General features: G+C 34.3%; 1 protein-coding gene across 50 annotated transcripts in view; it reads right to left on the reverse strand.

Moving 5' to 3' along the window:
- The window catches only part of BAZ2B (bromodomain adjacent to zinc finger domain 2B), a 412,036-nt gene that overhangs the window by 83,714 nt on the left and 313,430 nt on the right, over nt 1-14,892 (reverse strand). For 22 of the 50 annotated variants that reach the window (XM_074009241.1, XM_074009250.1, XM_074009227.1 and 19 more), the window contains 7 exons: nt 12,093-12,185; nt 11,821-11,882; nt 7,864-7,929; nt 5,741-5,806; nt 4,272-4,316; nt 3,996-4,028; nt 2,690-2,755 (listed from right to left, as the gene is read on the reverse strand). In XM_074009241.1, coding sequence (XP_073865342.1) covers nt 2,690-2,755; nt 3,996-4,028; nt 4,272-4,316; nt 5,741-5,806; nt 7,864-7,929; nt 11,821-11,882; nt 12,093-12,185 — 431 coding nt within the window. The remainder of the gene's footprint in view (nt 1-2,689; nt 2,756-3,995; nt 4,029-4,271; nt 4,317-5,740; nt 5,807-7,863; nt 7,930-11,820; nt 11,883-12,092; nt 12,186-14,892) is intronic. The other 28 variants (XR_012421149.1, XM_074009246.1, XM_074009253.1 and 25 more) reach the window with 2 other exon arrangements.

Consider the following 14,892-nt stretch of genomic DNA (forward strand, 5'->3'; position numbering starts at 1 on the left):
ACCAGAATATAGTGCACAAGGGACAAATTGTATGAAGTAAAACTGGAGTGAGAGGCAGAGGTCAGTGGGAAAATGCCATGGTGAGGAGTTTGAACTTTGTTGTAATTGCAATGAGAGTCCCCTGGATAGTGTCAGGATATGATCTGGTTTACTTTTTGAAAAGATCACTTTAGCTGCTCTGTAGAGAATGTATAGGGAGTGCTGAGGATAGCAATAATGAGAACCGAGAAACCAGGCTCACTCTTTCAGCCATTAGAACTTAAGTAATTAATTTATGTACATATGCATTTATTGGCTTTATTTTGGTTCAATATTTTAACACAGTTGCCTTACCATTTCTTTTCAAAGTACTTATGCTTAATATGTCCAGCCCTATTCACAACTTGTATTGTTCCAATGTAGGTGGGTTAATTTTCCTGCAGCTCTTCTCTCTTTATCTGCTACCTGATTTTAGACTTACAAGTACTTCAGATTTGTGGGTGAGTATTCTGTATTCTACTTCCACTTCTTTTTGCTCAGGACAAAGGTAGCTAGGAGAGGAAGAGCTGTACCAGGTATCTGGAATCTCTTTCTCAGTTTTATTGGAAGAACTGTAGCAGATTCACTCTATTTAGTCAAGAGTATATCCTTTTCCTCTTGAGAGGTGCTCTTGAGCTTTGATGGATTCTTAGAATATCTAATTTTAATCAGCTTTATTTATCCTGTGGCTATCACCCTCCATTCAACCCAGATCTTCCTCACCTCTCTGCAGCAGCTTCCCCTACTCTCCCCAGGCCCTAGTGGGCTAATATGAAAAACCAGCGGGAGGGTTCATGTCTTTGAGGCCTTTGGGGTGCCTCTTTCACCTGGATATTCCCTGTCTCAGATGATCTCCTTCTTACTATTTTACAGGATCTTCTCTTCTAATGAATCCTAGTATGCCTGAAGATAACGTTTTGGATTATTTTGGTTAGCTTTCCTCCCTGCCAAGAAAAAACAGAATGGCAAGCCCTGGTTCTTTTTATTCCTTCTTATAAAAAAACAAAAAACAGAAAACAAACAAACAGAAAAAAAAAACCAAAAAAACAAAACCCACAATTGGTAGGGAAGAACTTGTCTCTTGAGGAATTTCCTAGGTCTTTTTCCTGAATTACTAATTGCTCCCTCCATTTCCATCTCTCCAGATTGAGGGAATTAGATTCAGTGTTCAGGCTTTTAATTAGTCCCCTTCCCTACTCTTCCCTTCACTGTACTGTTTCCATAACGGAATACAGAGCAGCCCTGCCAATTCCTGGAATACGTTACCTCTCTCTTTCTGTGACTGTCATTTTTCAGAGATTATGGTTATATTTCCATGCACAGATGTATAGATTCAATTATTATGTTAGGTATAGTGGGTGTCAATAAGCCTGGGTAACCAAAAGGTTAGGGAAAAAAAGACAGCAGGAAAAGTGTTGGAGTAAAACTTCCATAACCTTTAGGAAAAGTCACAGAAAGTGATTGCTGTAATATATGTTACATGCTATGTTAAGTCTCTGCTAAGAGGCAATCTATGTCAGTAGTTCGCAACCTGGGATGCATCTTGCTAGGCCCATTCTATACATATGTAGTGTCAATGGTTAGGTACTATGTGGTGCCAGGCACTGTTCTAAGAACTTTACACACACAGAGACACATATCCATTTAATCATCTCTTCAGTCCTACGAAACAGAAATTAGTATTATCTTCATTTTATAGATGAAATGAATCACAGAGAAGTTAAATAACATGCCCAAGGTCATATAGCTGGAAAGTAATGAAACTGGAATTCAAATTCAGATAATCTGGCTACTGTGCACAGGTTCCAAAACAATACACTTATTTTCTCTACACACCAAAAATCTATATTGCTAATTTAAGCTAGAGCTGAGACCAAAATACTGAAATACAGGCCTCCCAACTTCTAGATCAAACAGTATCATTTTCATTAATTCTCACTTATTAAATGCTTATCTCACTCGATAATCCCATAATCCTAGGAGGTACGTATCATCTCAATTTTAAAGAAATGGCTTGAAAATGTAAAGCAAATTGGTGGCAGAACCAGCAGGGGAATCTGTGTCTTTCAACCTCCAAAACCCCAGTTATAATGACTCTATTCAATTGTTTTAATACAGAATGTTATTCCTTTGTAACATATATCTATTTTAACCTTTAAGTGATTTCCATTAAACTCCAAATAAGCTCATTCTGATGTACTGCAATAATTTTCTTATTCTGAATTATCTGTTAAAAGTTACTTGAAGAAAAGTACTTAGGCCTAATTTTACATAGAGAATACTAAAGAATAATTCTTAGGGCAGGAATCCATGGTCGGAATGATTTGTGTTTGAATTACGACATACAGGACTTGTCTAGGCATGCTGTAATACTAGTTTTGTGAAACTCTGGTGTAATAAATAGCTACCTTTATCTAAACCAATGTCATTTACTACACTAAAAAAAGACAATTAAAATCTTAGCCAGGAAAACTAACACATACATTGGAACTCTTCCTACATTCTTTTATGTTCTAACACTCAGTTGCTATCTCTAAATTTCTGGTTTGCATATGAAAGCCAGTAAATCACAACAAACCTATATTCTGAAAAATTTATATTTAGAAGAGCCAATGCCTTAGGAAAAAGTGTTACTTTATAAGGTAATATTTTTGTAGAAAGATACACTTACTTCTGCTTTTTTACGAGCCTCCATAGCTTTCATAAGCATCATGTGCTGTCGCCTTCGCTCTCGTTCCTATTAGGCCAGATAAAATGTGGAAAATAACTCAACCACAATTAACAGTTTGATTTTCCAATGGAAAAACAAAAACAAAAACAAAACAAAAACTCAGTATAGCATGTTTAGCATTTATAGACAAGTCACAGTAAATACTAAATATAAGACAAGAATGGCCAGTCTGTGCATGTTTTAGTTCAGGTTTAGAAAGCAAATACAAGAACAATCAAAAGCAAAAAGGTAAAGCAATGAACATGGAGACAGTGTAAACAGAAGCATACAAGATTTACTTATGGTCAGTTGTGATGCTCCTTCAAAAGCTGGCAGAACGAAAAGCATAATGGTTGGCTGGAACAGGTCAGTTACCTTACATCTGCTATTAGAAAAACCACAAATACTATGGCCAATTAAACTAAAGGTTGTGTTGTTCTTAAAATTTTAGATCAGGAAGAAATTGATTTATAGTCACTTTAACTTCATGATTTTAGAGTTGGTTATTTTATTTCAACTACAAAATCATTTTGTAAATCCAATAAGCCACCAACAAATTAAAGATTTTTTAAGGCTTTTATACCAATTTAGTTAAACTAGTCTTGTTTCACATACAACACCAGTGAAATGGGATATTCCTATTTACTGATGTCTGCCACCTGATACACTATTTAAAGCCACAAAAGCTGCACCATGGGCTAACAGGTGGAATCTTAAAGGCACAGTATGAAAATAAGGTAAGCACTGGTTTAATTTGATAATCTCACTTTACTTTTAAAATAAAAAAATCACATATTTATAATATCTAATCGATTTTTTTGTTTAAGCATATTTGGTTTCTCCAAAGGGATATTTCCAAAATTATTTCTAAAATTTGTCTATGAAACCAGAATATATTTCATATTCTCTCATCAAGCAAACTCAAAATTCCCACTGTATTCAATGGCAGTTTTGCATCTAGAATGATGGGAGAATATTGGTCATAATTATACCTAATTGTATAGTGATCCAACTTTCTTTGTGACATCAGTAATGTAAATTTTTAGACAGCAGCCTTATTTAAGGCTTGTACAATTCAGTGTAAAATCTTGGAGATGCATCATACTTCTTTATAGACAGACAAGCAGATGTATGCAATGCACTGTGCTGTAAGCCATGCAGCAGTATGTAATATGACAGCAGCCAGTGCTACACTTTATGCATTGCTATGACAACCATATCACAACCAAATCACAATGCGGTGTTAGATGTACAAAAATAAACATACCCATACCATATCTAGTCTATGCCTCTCCAACTCCTGGTAGAAAGAGTTGGCACAACATTATGAAACAGAAATCACAGAGTCATAAAACCAATTTTTCAACCCCCCAAAAAGACACCAATACCAAAGCAAGGCAATAAACTGTAGGTTGAAGGAAAAACTTAAGCAGAAATTATATCAGAAATTTTAAAGAAAATATTTTGAAGATTTTCCCCCAAATAGGTTTAAGCAATGGTATAAAATGTACATTCAACAGTTGTGTAACTATACATTACAGACCTGATGTTTCAGAAGAACAGCTTGTTGTCTTCTCATTTCTTTTTCCTTAAAAATAAGAAACTTTTAATACATGATTTTTAGAGAAGATTTAGAACATGCTAAAATTATTAAAAGTTCCTTTTCTGAGATTCTATAGTCTTCCATTAGGTTGAACCATATGAAATGGCCAATATTCAATAATTTTTTACTTATAAAATGTCAATTTGATTTTGTATGCTTCTACCCAACAAATACTTACATACAAAGTGTATAACATAGCAAATATGGTAGCAAGGATCTTTCTTCAGCAGTCATTTTTACTTAAAATTTAATGAATGACTGATCTAACTGCACATTTCAATGGCACATTCATTGAACTAACTAGCTAGATGGTCAGAGTCTATCAGATATAACCCACACATGTATTTTTTAATCAGTGTGATACATTATGGTGCAACCCTCAAATCTAGCCAATTAGAACTCTCTCCATTCTGAATATGAACTCTCAAATATACTCTATAATTAACATCATGTTTTTCATTTCTATACACTACATATGAATTAAAGTGATAAAAACTAGGCAATCAGTGTGAAATTTTCATGTCCACCTATGATTCAGGGCACCATTCCAAGGGGATGGGGCGTAAGGCAAACCATTCAAGGAACGTCACCAATCTCATTATTTTTATAAAGGTAAAATATGGTGAAATTAATATTAACGGCAAACATGAAAAGGTAGAAATTTAAAAAATAAAGTAAGAGAGTCTATGTAGAAAAGATAAACAGTTCCTGGCTTTACAAAGTATAACTGTGGTGGCTCTTTCCAGTACCAGTAGGTTCACCCAGCTACCCCCTTTCAGTATTCAGTTACTGGTGGATGGCAGGGTGGGGGAGGGGAGGAAGGGGACATCTCTCTTATACTCCATGCCAGGAAATCAGAACAAAACACCCCCAAATACTTGAAGTTAAAATAATTAAAAACAGCTAATTTTGTTATTGGTAAATAACAGTTGATGAGGTTTGGCTTTTGTTTCTGTAGGCTTTTCATTTTTAATAGATAAAACAGTTGCTGAATATTAACAAAGAAAAAGTTATAAAGGGGAGAATCAGACTGAGACACAAAAATAAACATACCTATACCATATCTAGTCTATGGCTAAACATAAACATAAACAACACACAAAACAGTTTTTTTGGGGGAGTCATTCTTATTTAGCAAAACTACATACAGGTATTAAGCAACAATTTGCATTTCTGATTTGATATCTCCTAAAGAGCTCAAAGCATTACAAAAAAACCCTGCATAATAAAATAAAAATACACATACAGTATACATACAAATAAAAACATACATTACACACATGCTATATCTGCTAAACATATATTCAGATAGTCATTTTGAAGACATATTGTTTCATATAATTGATGCCAGTATAACATACAGTTTTTATTTTTCAAAAGTAAAAGCTCTGATTCTCATCTAAACTAACCTTTATTCGTTTCTCGGCCTCCAATAATTTGGCATTTGCTGCTTCTTCCTTCTTTTTCTTTTTAGCCTGTGCATGCAAAACAGGTCTCAAAGTCATGCAACAGCACCACTACAACTTGCAAATAATGTCAGACTTGAAATGAAGCTACATGTCTCACAAGGTACGAAACAATATGTAACATATATGGAGACAATTACAGATTTCCCCCCAGTTAACATTATGTTTAATGTAATAATTGTGTTTCTAATTTATAGGTTAGCATTAGAATACACAAAAATTTCTTAGATTCATAAGAATATGACAGCTTTTCTTCTTCAAGCTCTGTTAAAAGTCTGAAATAATTGAGTGTTTATGTTCTTTTACCTTAAAATTTAATCACAGAAAAATGATTTTATGTCATTTATTGTTTTTCTGATTTTAAAAGTAAAACATGGCCGGGCGCGGTGGCTCAAGCCTGTAATCCCAGCACTTTGGGAGGCCGAGACGGGCGGATCACGAGGTCAGGAGATCGAGACCATCCTGGCTAACACGGTGAAACCCCGTCTCTACTTAAAAATACAAAAAACTAGCCGGGCGAGGTGGCGGGCGCCTGTAGTCCCAGCTACTCGGGAGGCTGAGGCAGGAGAATGGCGTGAACCCGGGAGGCGGAGCTTGCAGTGAGCTGAGATCCGGCCATTGCACTCCAGCCTGGGCGGCAGAGCGAGACTCCGTCTCAAAAAAAAAAAAAAAAAAAAAAAAAAAAAAAAAGTAAAACATAATCACTGTAAAACATTTAGAAAACAGAATAGATTTTAATTGATAAATAAAAATTATTTCAAGAATTAGTAATATTTGAGAATGAACATGTTAACTTTATTTAAAATTTATTTTTAAATCTTAAAAATTTGAGATAAAGAAATTCATTATTGGATTATATCTTTCAAGTTAAGCATATTAGGTCTGATTTTCCCCATCTCTGTATAGTGTGGTTAAGTTCAAGTGTTTTTTTTTTTTTTTAATAGAATGAAAACTTGTAATCTTATCTTTCATGAGTCACAATCTGACTATTAAGATCATGCTATTTATCAAACATAAGCTTCATAATCTTAAAATCATGAACTGTGTAGAAGTTTCATAACTACCTAGCAGTTATTGTTAGTTTACTTTAAAATAATATTTTCAATTTCTGGTTTTTAAAATTAATTTGAAATGGGTAAGAAAATATGTGTGTATTTCTAGAAGGAATAAAACTGTAACAGAGAAAACCTCAGTTATCTGGAGCCCTCAGGGAATAAACTGCTCTATAAGGCAGCAGTTTCCGGAATGGTGGAGAAGTTGTAATAATTTTAAACATGAAGTTTATTTTCACTATTTCAGATGGAAATAATTTTGAGACGTGCCTGCTTAGACACCACTATGCCTGTGTACTGTGTACTGTGTCTAATTTGGCGTATTCTTGATGACTCAGGGCAATTATTTTGAACATCAGTCATACTGCACAGCTCCAAAGAGTAATGCCTTTGGGCTATTAAGGTTTTGAAAATTGCTTGCTATTCAAATAAAAGATTACAGGCTGTTGCTAGGCTTTTCAGTTCCTATATGTGCTAGCTGAAGTTTTCCTGTATTTTTTCCTTGCTATCTTTTGCCTATTACTTTTGCTGTTGCCAACAGATGTCCCCTCTATCTCTATTCTAATTAGCCTTGCAGGGAAGAGGGATATGCTAGAAATCAGAAAAACAATCTGATAAAACTTTGTACATTTAAAATTTATTTTTACTTTTGAAATGTTTACTTCTGTAAACATTTGTTTCTAAACTAAAAGTAAATATCGGGCTATAAGCCCTAATGATTTTTCTTTTGTTGTTTACTTTTATAAAAGTAAAACATTTTAGTGCATGAACTTTATGACAACTCCATTGACTGCTCAGAAGTTTTCCTGTTTCTTTTGTCTCATTTTGTATATCTTTATTGTTGGGATTAGATTAGCTTGCTAAATAAGGCTCAGATAAAGTTTTATTCTATGCAGAATGTTTAAAGAGAGTATCTGACAAACGTGAGAAAACATGCATGTAAAATCTTTATTTTTGCAGACTTAAAAATATATGGCTATATTACTTTAATTATGTTAAATTTAAGAATTCTACCTCTAGAATTTGCTGAGCTCGAAGTTCTTTTTCCATTCTGATTTGCTGTATTCTCTTAATTTTTTCCTGTAGGAAAAGTTATGATAACTTGAGATAATAAACTGAGTAAAGAGTATTTGAGCAGAATCAAATAATAAAAATATAAGTACAAAATTACCAAAGGCGGGACATAAAAATTTATTTAGTATAAAATCATATATATTTTCATGTCTGAAACTAATATGATTTGATAAAGTTTCTCGTAATTTGTAAAATGCAAATGCTAAATAAACAGAAACTCAGCGAAGCAAGCTGATTAAACTATATAGCCTGAAGATCTTTATAAATATTTGCAATTACAAATAATACTTAACTTGAAATAAACATAGGACTTAATAGTAGAAAAATCATGTATCAGCAGTCAGAAAACATATAGCCAGTTCTGGATTACAGTCATTTATTGAATGGTCTTGAGCAAATAATAACTATTCTTGTGTAAAATAGTGAGAGGTGTTTGCCCTTTCTCATTTGTCATGATTAAATAAAATGCTTTAAAAAGTATACAGTGACACAATTGTAACATTATTAACAATAATTTCCATTCTAAAATTTATTTCACATGTTGAATAGCATGACAATATAACATTGCTTATAATTATCACAATTAGCCCATTTCAGAAATAACCTGTAACATTATTTTAAAATTAATTAATTATAATTTAACATTCCAGGAAATTATTTGTAGGACATAATTGGGGTACACATTGTCTAAATTTAATAACCTGATTATTGGATATGTTTTATAACTTAGTGATCATATAAATTTTGACAAAAATTTACATTTTAATTTAAAAAATTATCTCATATTAATTATCTCATATTCTATAAAACATTCTTAGAAATTTCATGTTCTTTAATCCATTCAGAAGTCCCAAATTGGCACTGATGAGAATAAATACAAGTTAAAAAAGAAAATTCAAAGTTTCCTAATTGAAAACTGTACTTATCCTAGAATTTCCAGGGCCAACACATTTTATACACCTGTATTTCACAATGCCTGCTCCTATCTCCAGATGCTAGTTGTACTTATTGAAGCTATACTTTGATATACATTTTAATTGTTTTATGTACACTGATGTTATTGATTCCCTGCAGGAGTCTACTGCAGGATGATGAAATTTTAGGGATTACTGTTCTGATTTCACAAGACTGATCACATTCTTTGATTTTGGTGATCCTATCTTGGTACTGAGTATTAATTGTAGGCTGTCAAAAATAAAAACCTCAAAGTGGGCCGGGCACTGTGGCTCACACCTGTAATCCTAGCACTCTGAGAGGCCGAGGTGGGCAGATCACCTGAGGTCAGGAGTTCGAGAAATGAACAGTGCTAGGTGGTGAAATCCTGTCTCTACTAAAAATGCAAAAAATTAGCCGGGTGTAGTGGTGCATGCCTATAATCCCAGCTACCTGGCAGGCTGAGGCAGGAGAACTGCTGGAATCCCAGAGGCGGAGGCTGCAGTGAGCAGAGATCATGCCACTGAAATTCCAGCCTGGGCAACAGAGGGAGACTCTGTCTAAAAAAACAAAAAACAAAACAAAGAAAAACAAAACAAAAAATAAAACCCAAAACCCCAAAGTGTATCTTTTGTTTAATTTCCAAGTCTTAGAAAAGATTGTATTTGATCCATATTTGCAGTATTTATTTGAATTAGAACTTGATATCTGAGAAAAGTATACTCTTGATCTAACTTTCCTGCTCTTGTCAATTATAACATTATAAGGTGCTATGTTTTCAAGTCAGCAAAAGTCATTCATTGTTCTCTTAAGCACAGATAGGCAGGGAATCTTGGGGCTGACATACACAATCTAAAGCTTTATCTTAACTATTCAAGTGACTTTTATATATATCCATATATATTTGGTAGTGTTATCATTAGCATGTAGATAAGATAAACATGGTAAATTACTATAATACAGGTTAACTTTACAATGTCGGGTACTCAACCACTGAGCTGGTCACTTTACATTTAATATCTTATCAATCATTAAAAAATCATAGAAGCTTAAATTATCTTCTTTTTATATAAGAGAAAACTGAGGTTCTCAGCAAGTAAATATTTTGTCTGAAGTCCAATACGTAGTAATACAGAGTCCTGGTCAGATCCCAATGCCTGTGTGCCTCCTGCTTTGTAATAATGTTTCTGAAATCTTCCAGAAAACTGTCTTAAGGACTGTCTGGTGATATTTTTGGTCTACTAGGTGGAAAAAATAATCCAAAGGATGAAAACACATACCCTATTTTATTCTAGATCAAATGCTGACTTTAAAATAGACCCTATATAACAGATAGTATGAGTAGAATTACTCTATACTTCGATTCACTTTGTTGAATCAAATAAATGAGATGGTATTCTGAGATTGGCCTCAGATAAGTATCTTGATAAATATTAAGACCAGTTCATTTGCATTAATGTTGCTGGAAACTTTGGAGCTCAATGCTTTTTCAATGAGTAGCAAAGACCATGTGGATTTAGGTTGTAGCTACTGTAAGACTTTAAGATCATAAAGCTGAATTTAAAGTACTGATGGGATCTAATGAGTCTCCAGCCATTAGGAAATAGAATAAGCTATAAAACTTTTTAAATAAAAGTGTAACAGAAACAACAGTATTTCACTTAAAAACGAAATATGAACTTATTTTTTCATATATACTCTTTAGTAAATATATTTTAACAAATGCATTCATTAGCCTATTTCAGGTCAATCTTACAATGTCTAGCAGTCACAATTAACAAACTAAGGATGGAATTCAAGTTTACAACTGCTACTTTAAATTATGGTGGTAAAAGAGTATACTGTGTAGTTGGATGTTTTATATTTATTTTTAAAAAGTTGAGCATGTGTTTTGTTGCCGGTCACTGCAGTAGGCACTTTACGTTCATTATCTCATTTATTCAGATATTGCAATTAACTTCTTTTACGATGGAAGAAATAAAGACTTAAGGGTTAAGTCATTCATCTAAAGTCACAAAATTATTAAGTAGCAGAGCCCATATTTAACCGTAGGCTGCCTGACTACAAACTCAAATCCTAAATCCCAACTCTATAGCAACTTTTCTAGTCATATTGCTTTAGTTAATACTGGAAGAAACCTTAGAGATAATCACATCAAATCCAACCCAAGCCCCTTATTTAGCAGGTATTTATATAGTAACATAATTGATTTCATTTCATTCTCAGAAATAACTACTTTCTTCCTAACATTTTTAAAAGAATAGTACTTTCTCCCATTTCCTTTCTGCTTTAATGTTACCATGAATATGAGGAGATGGGAGAGTAGTTTACACATTCTCATCTTAAATGAAGCTGAATACCTTCTCACTTAATTTTTATCTATGAAAATTTAAAAATTACTTCTCTTACCTAAACTTAATTTTGAAAACCACACGGGGAGAAATATTGTAGATACAAGACAGAGAACTCTGGATTTGCTAAAATAATGCTCTCATCTTTTTTTTTTTTTTTGCAGTGGCAACTTTTAAGCAACCCTGAAAGCATTCAGAAGCAACGAAGGCAAATCTTATTTTGTATAACTTAAATTTAATTTTCTACTAATATTTTACATGTTTAAGAACAACAGGCTTTATTAAAATTTGAACATTCGGGTAATACACTTCATTGACTGATATATTAATTTAAAAATTCTGAAAATTGTTCAAGATATCAACTTATACAAAGTCTACAAGGATATTAAAGTACACAAATTTACTGTTTGGTAATAATTTCTTTAAACACTTGGAAGTAGAATACTTTATTAAACAGGTAAAATTTTAATTAAGAGAAGATAGCAATTTTCTAAATAAGACACAAACATTAATGTGAAATAGTTATTTAAGAAATAAAAAATAATGTACATTATTAACAAATCCTCAAAATAAGTTCCATATTTTAAAAGTCAGTTCCAATACATACACATACCTGCTGTTTCATAATCTTTATCTGTTCTTTTTGCTTTCGCTTCTCCTCAGCAGCCATTATTGCTACAACAAGAAGCCAAAGGATAGATATCATCAAAAAGGGAATGAAGAAAAGAAACCTCTCATGAATTCCCCAGTACTGACTCTTCGAGTTTAAGTATACATATGTAACAAACCTGCACGTTATGCACATGTACCCTAGAACTTAAAGTATAATAATAATAAATAAATTTAAAAAAAAAAAGAGTTTATGTTATCATTTAAATCACTCACCTTGTTGTTTTTTGGCTTCTTTAGCAACTCGAGCCTGTTCCTGCTTTTGAAGTTTTCTCAAAAGCTTTATTTGTGCTGCTTGCCTGGCTATTTCTGAAAAACACAAAATTTCAAAGAATATTAACAACTTTGTGTAACTACTAACCTAAAACAGTAACTGTGTGAAAATGGTATCATCATAAAGGATATAATTTTTTTTTTTTTTTTTTTGAGACAAAGTCTCGCTCTGTGGTCAGGCTGGAGTGCAGTGGCGCGATCTCGGCTCACTGTAATCTCCGCCTCCTGGGTTCGAGCCATTCTCCTGCCTCAGCCTCCCAAGTAGCTGGGATTACAGGCATGCGCCACCACACCCAGCTGATTTTTGTATTTTTAGTAGAGACGGGGTTTCACCATGTTGACTAGGATGGTCTTGATCTCCTGACGTCATGATCTGCTCGCCTTGGCTTCCCAAAGGACTGGGATTACAGGTGAGAGCCACTGTGCCCGGCCAAGGATATAATATTTAAGAAAATTGCCTAAGGTCAGACAGATACCAAGTAGGAGAGTGGTGTGGTAGACAATGTCGTGTTCATTCCAACGGAAATAATCAAATTATTTCATCAAATATGATCCCATATCTAGGACTACATAAAAATGAGGTTTCTTTTAATCTTTATCAGAGAGGCTTATTTAAGTACATTTTTTTTCACATTTCAAGTAAATCCCACTTAGTGGGAAAATAGCTGCTAGTATTTTAAGAATTGTAATGTAGCTTCAGTCCTAGCGTATATAAAAAAGGAAGACTTCCAATTAAAACAAATATAAAAGTCCCCTCCCACCCAAACTTAGTATTTCAATTAGCTATAATGGTTAAGTTCCTGAATCCAGTGGTATTTTCATTTATGACGGAGAGGGACTAAATCTCCTAAATGGAAAGAATGCAGAATTTCAATGACTTTTAAAGACAACCTAGTTCTTATTATCTTCAAGGACACATATGAAACTATGGTAGATGAACAAAATTAATGGCTCCAATTCTTCATTCCTCCTTTTATTCGTGCCATTTGTAATGTGACTTTGGAGCAATTCCCATCAAGAGGTGGAATATATTTTCCTGTCCCTTGATTCTGAAGTCAACCATGTGATTTTCCATGGTTAAGAGGTTGTTAGCAGTTGTGATGAAAACAGAGCTTGAAAGTTTAGTTATATTCTTTCTGCTTTTGTTCTTGTGCTTTGTCCATGACTGAAGATATGATTTGGGGACTAGGCTATTGGAAGATTGGGACACAGGGAGCCAGTTGACCCCACAAATGTGAATAAGCCCAGCCAAGATAAGCAAAGCTGCCTAGCTAATTTCCAGCTGATTCCATCTGCACAAGTGATTAAGAAAGTGTTGTATGCTACTAAGGTTTGGGGGTTGTTACCGAGCATTATTGTGGCAAAGGGTATAACAGACAAAGAAACCATGCAATATCCTTGCTTTCTTCTGCTGGTAAACTTGGTCTGAATACTTCTAACGCTAAAAGTGGTGTATAATGTTGATCATATCATCATTTTAAAAAGCATCACTTTGTATTAGACATTGTTATAAATTTTGTAGCCACTGAACAAAGAAACCTAAATTATGTTCATTGACAATGAATATAATTGCTAACACGTGAATCACTTGAGCTCTTACAAATTTCCACCATTTATTGATTGCAGGTACCGTTGTGTTAAATTTTTCTTTTTCTTTCTTTCTTTTTTTGAAAGAGTCTTGCTCTGTCGCCCAGGCTGGAGTGCAGTGGCACGATCTCGGCTCACTGCAAGCTCTGCCTCCTGGGTTTAAGCCATTCTCCTGCCTCAGCCTCCCGAGTAGCTGGGACTACAGGCGCCCACCACCACACCCAGCTAATTGTTTGTATTTTTAGTAGAGATGGGGTTTCACCGTGTTAGCCAGGATGGTCTTGATCTCCTGACCTCGTGATTCACCCGCCTCGGCCTCCCAAAGTGCTGGGATTACAGGCGTGAGCCACTGCGCCCCGCCTGTTGTGTTAAATTTATATCACCTTGTTTAATGTTCACGGCTGTGTTAAATTTATATCACCTTGTTTAATGTTCACGGCTACTTTATAAGATCAACATTATTGCCCCACTTACACGTAAAATAATTAAGGCTCCTAGAGGTTAAATAGCATAGCCAAGAAAAAAACCAAGGACTGGCTGGGCACGATGGCTCATGACTGTAATCCCAGCACTTTGGGAGGCTGAGGTAGGTGGGTCACTTGAGGTCAGGACTTCGAGACCAGCCTGGCCAACATATGAAACCCCCATCTCTACTAAAATACAAAAATTAGCCAGGCGTGGTGGTGGGCACCTGTCATCCCAGCTAGTTGGGAGGCTGAAGCAGAAGAACCGCTTGATCCCGGGAGAAAAAGGTTGCAGTGAGTTGAGACTGCCCACTGCACTCCAGTGAGACTCTCTCTCAAAAAAAACCCCAAAGAAACCCCAGGACTTTCTGACGCCACAGTCTATATGCTACTATCTCTAAAAATCTTTAAGCAAAGTTTAAATGCCTTAAGATTTTAGCTAAGAATGTAACTGTATGTCCTCATAACAGCTGAAGTACAGTTGGTCACTATGGCCAATTTTCTATCACTGAGACTTTTAAGAAGGAGAAGGAATGAAAAGAGTCAAATTTCATCTAGTAAACTAGAAGTGTTATTGAAAAATAAAATGGAAGATGATAAAGTTTTATCTCCAATGTCCCAACCTTTTTCAAAATTAGGAGGTTACAGGCATCATCAAAAATTTCTGGGTTACACAAAAAGGATCTCCTGTT

Source organism: Macaca fascicularis, chromosome 12 (genome assembly GCF_037993035.2).
Source record: "Macaca fascicularis isolate 582-1 chromosome 12, T2T-MFA8v1.1".
Classification (NCBI taxonomy): domain Eukaryota; kingdom Metazoa; phylum Chordata; class Mammalia; order Primates; family Cercopithecidae; genus Macaca; species Macaca fascicularis.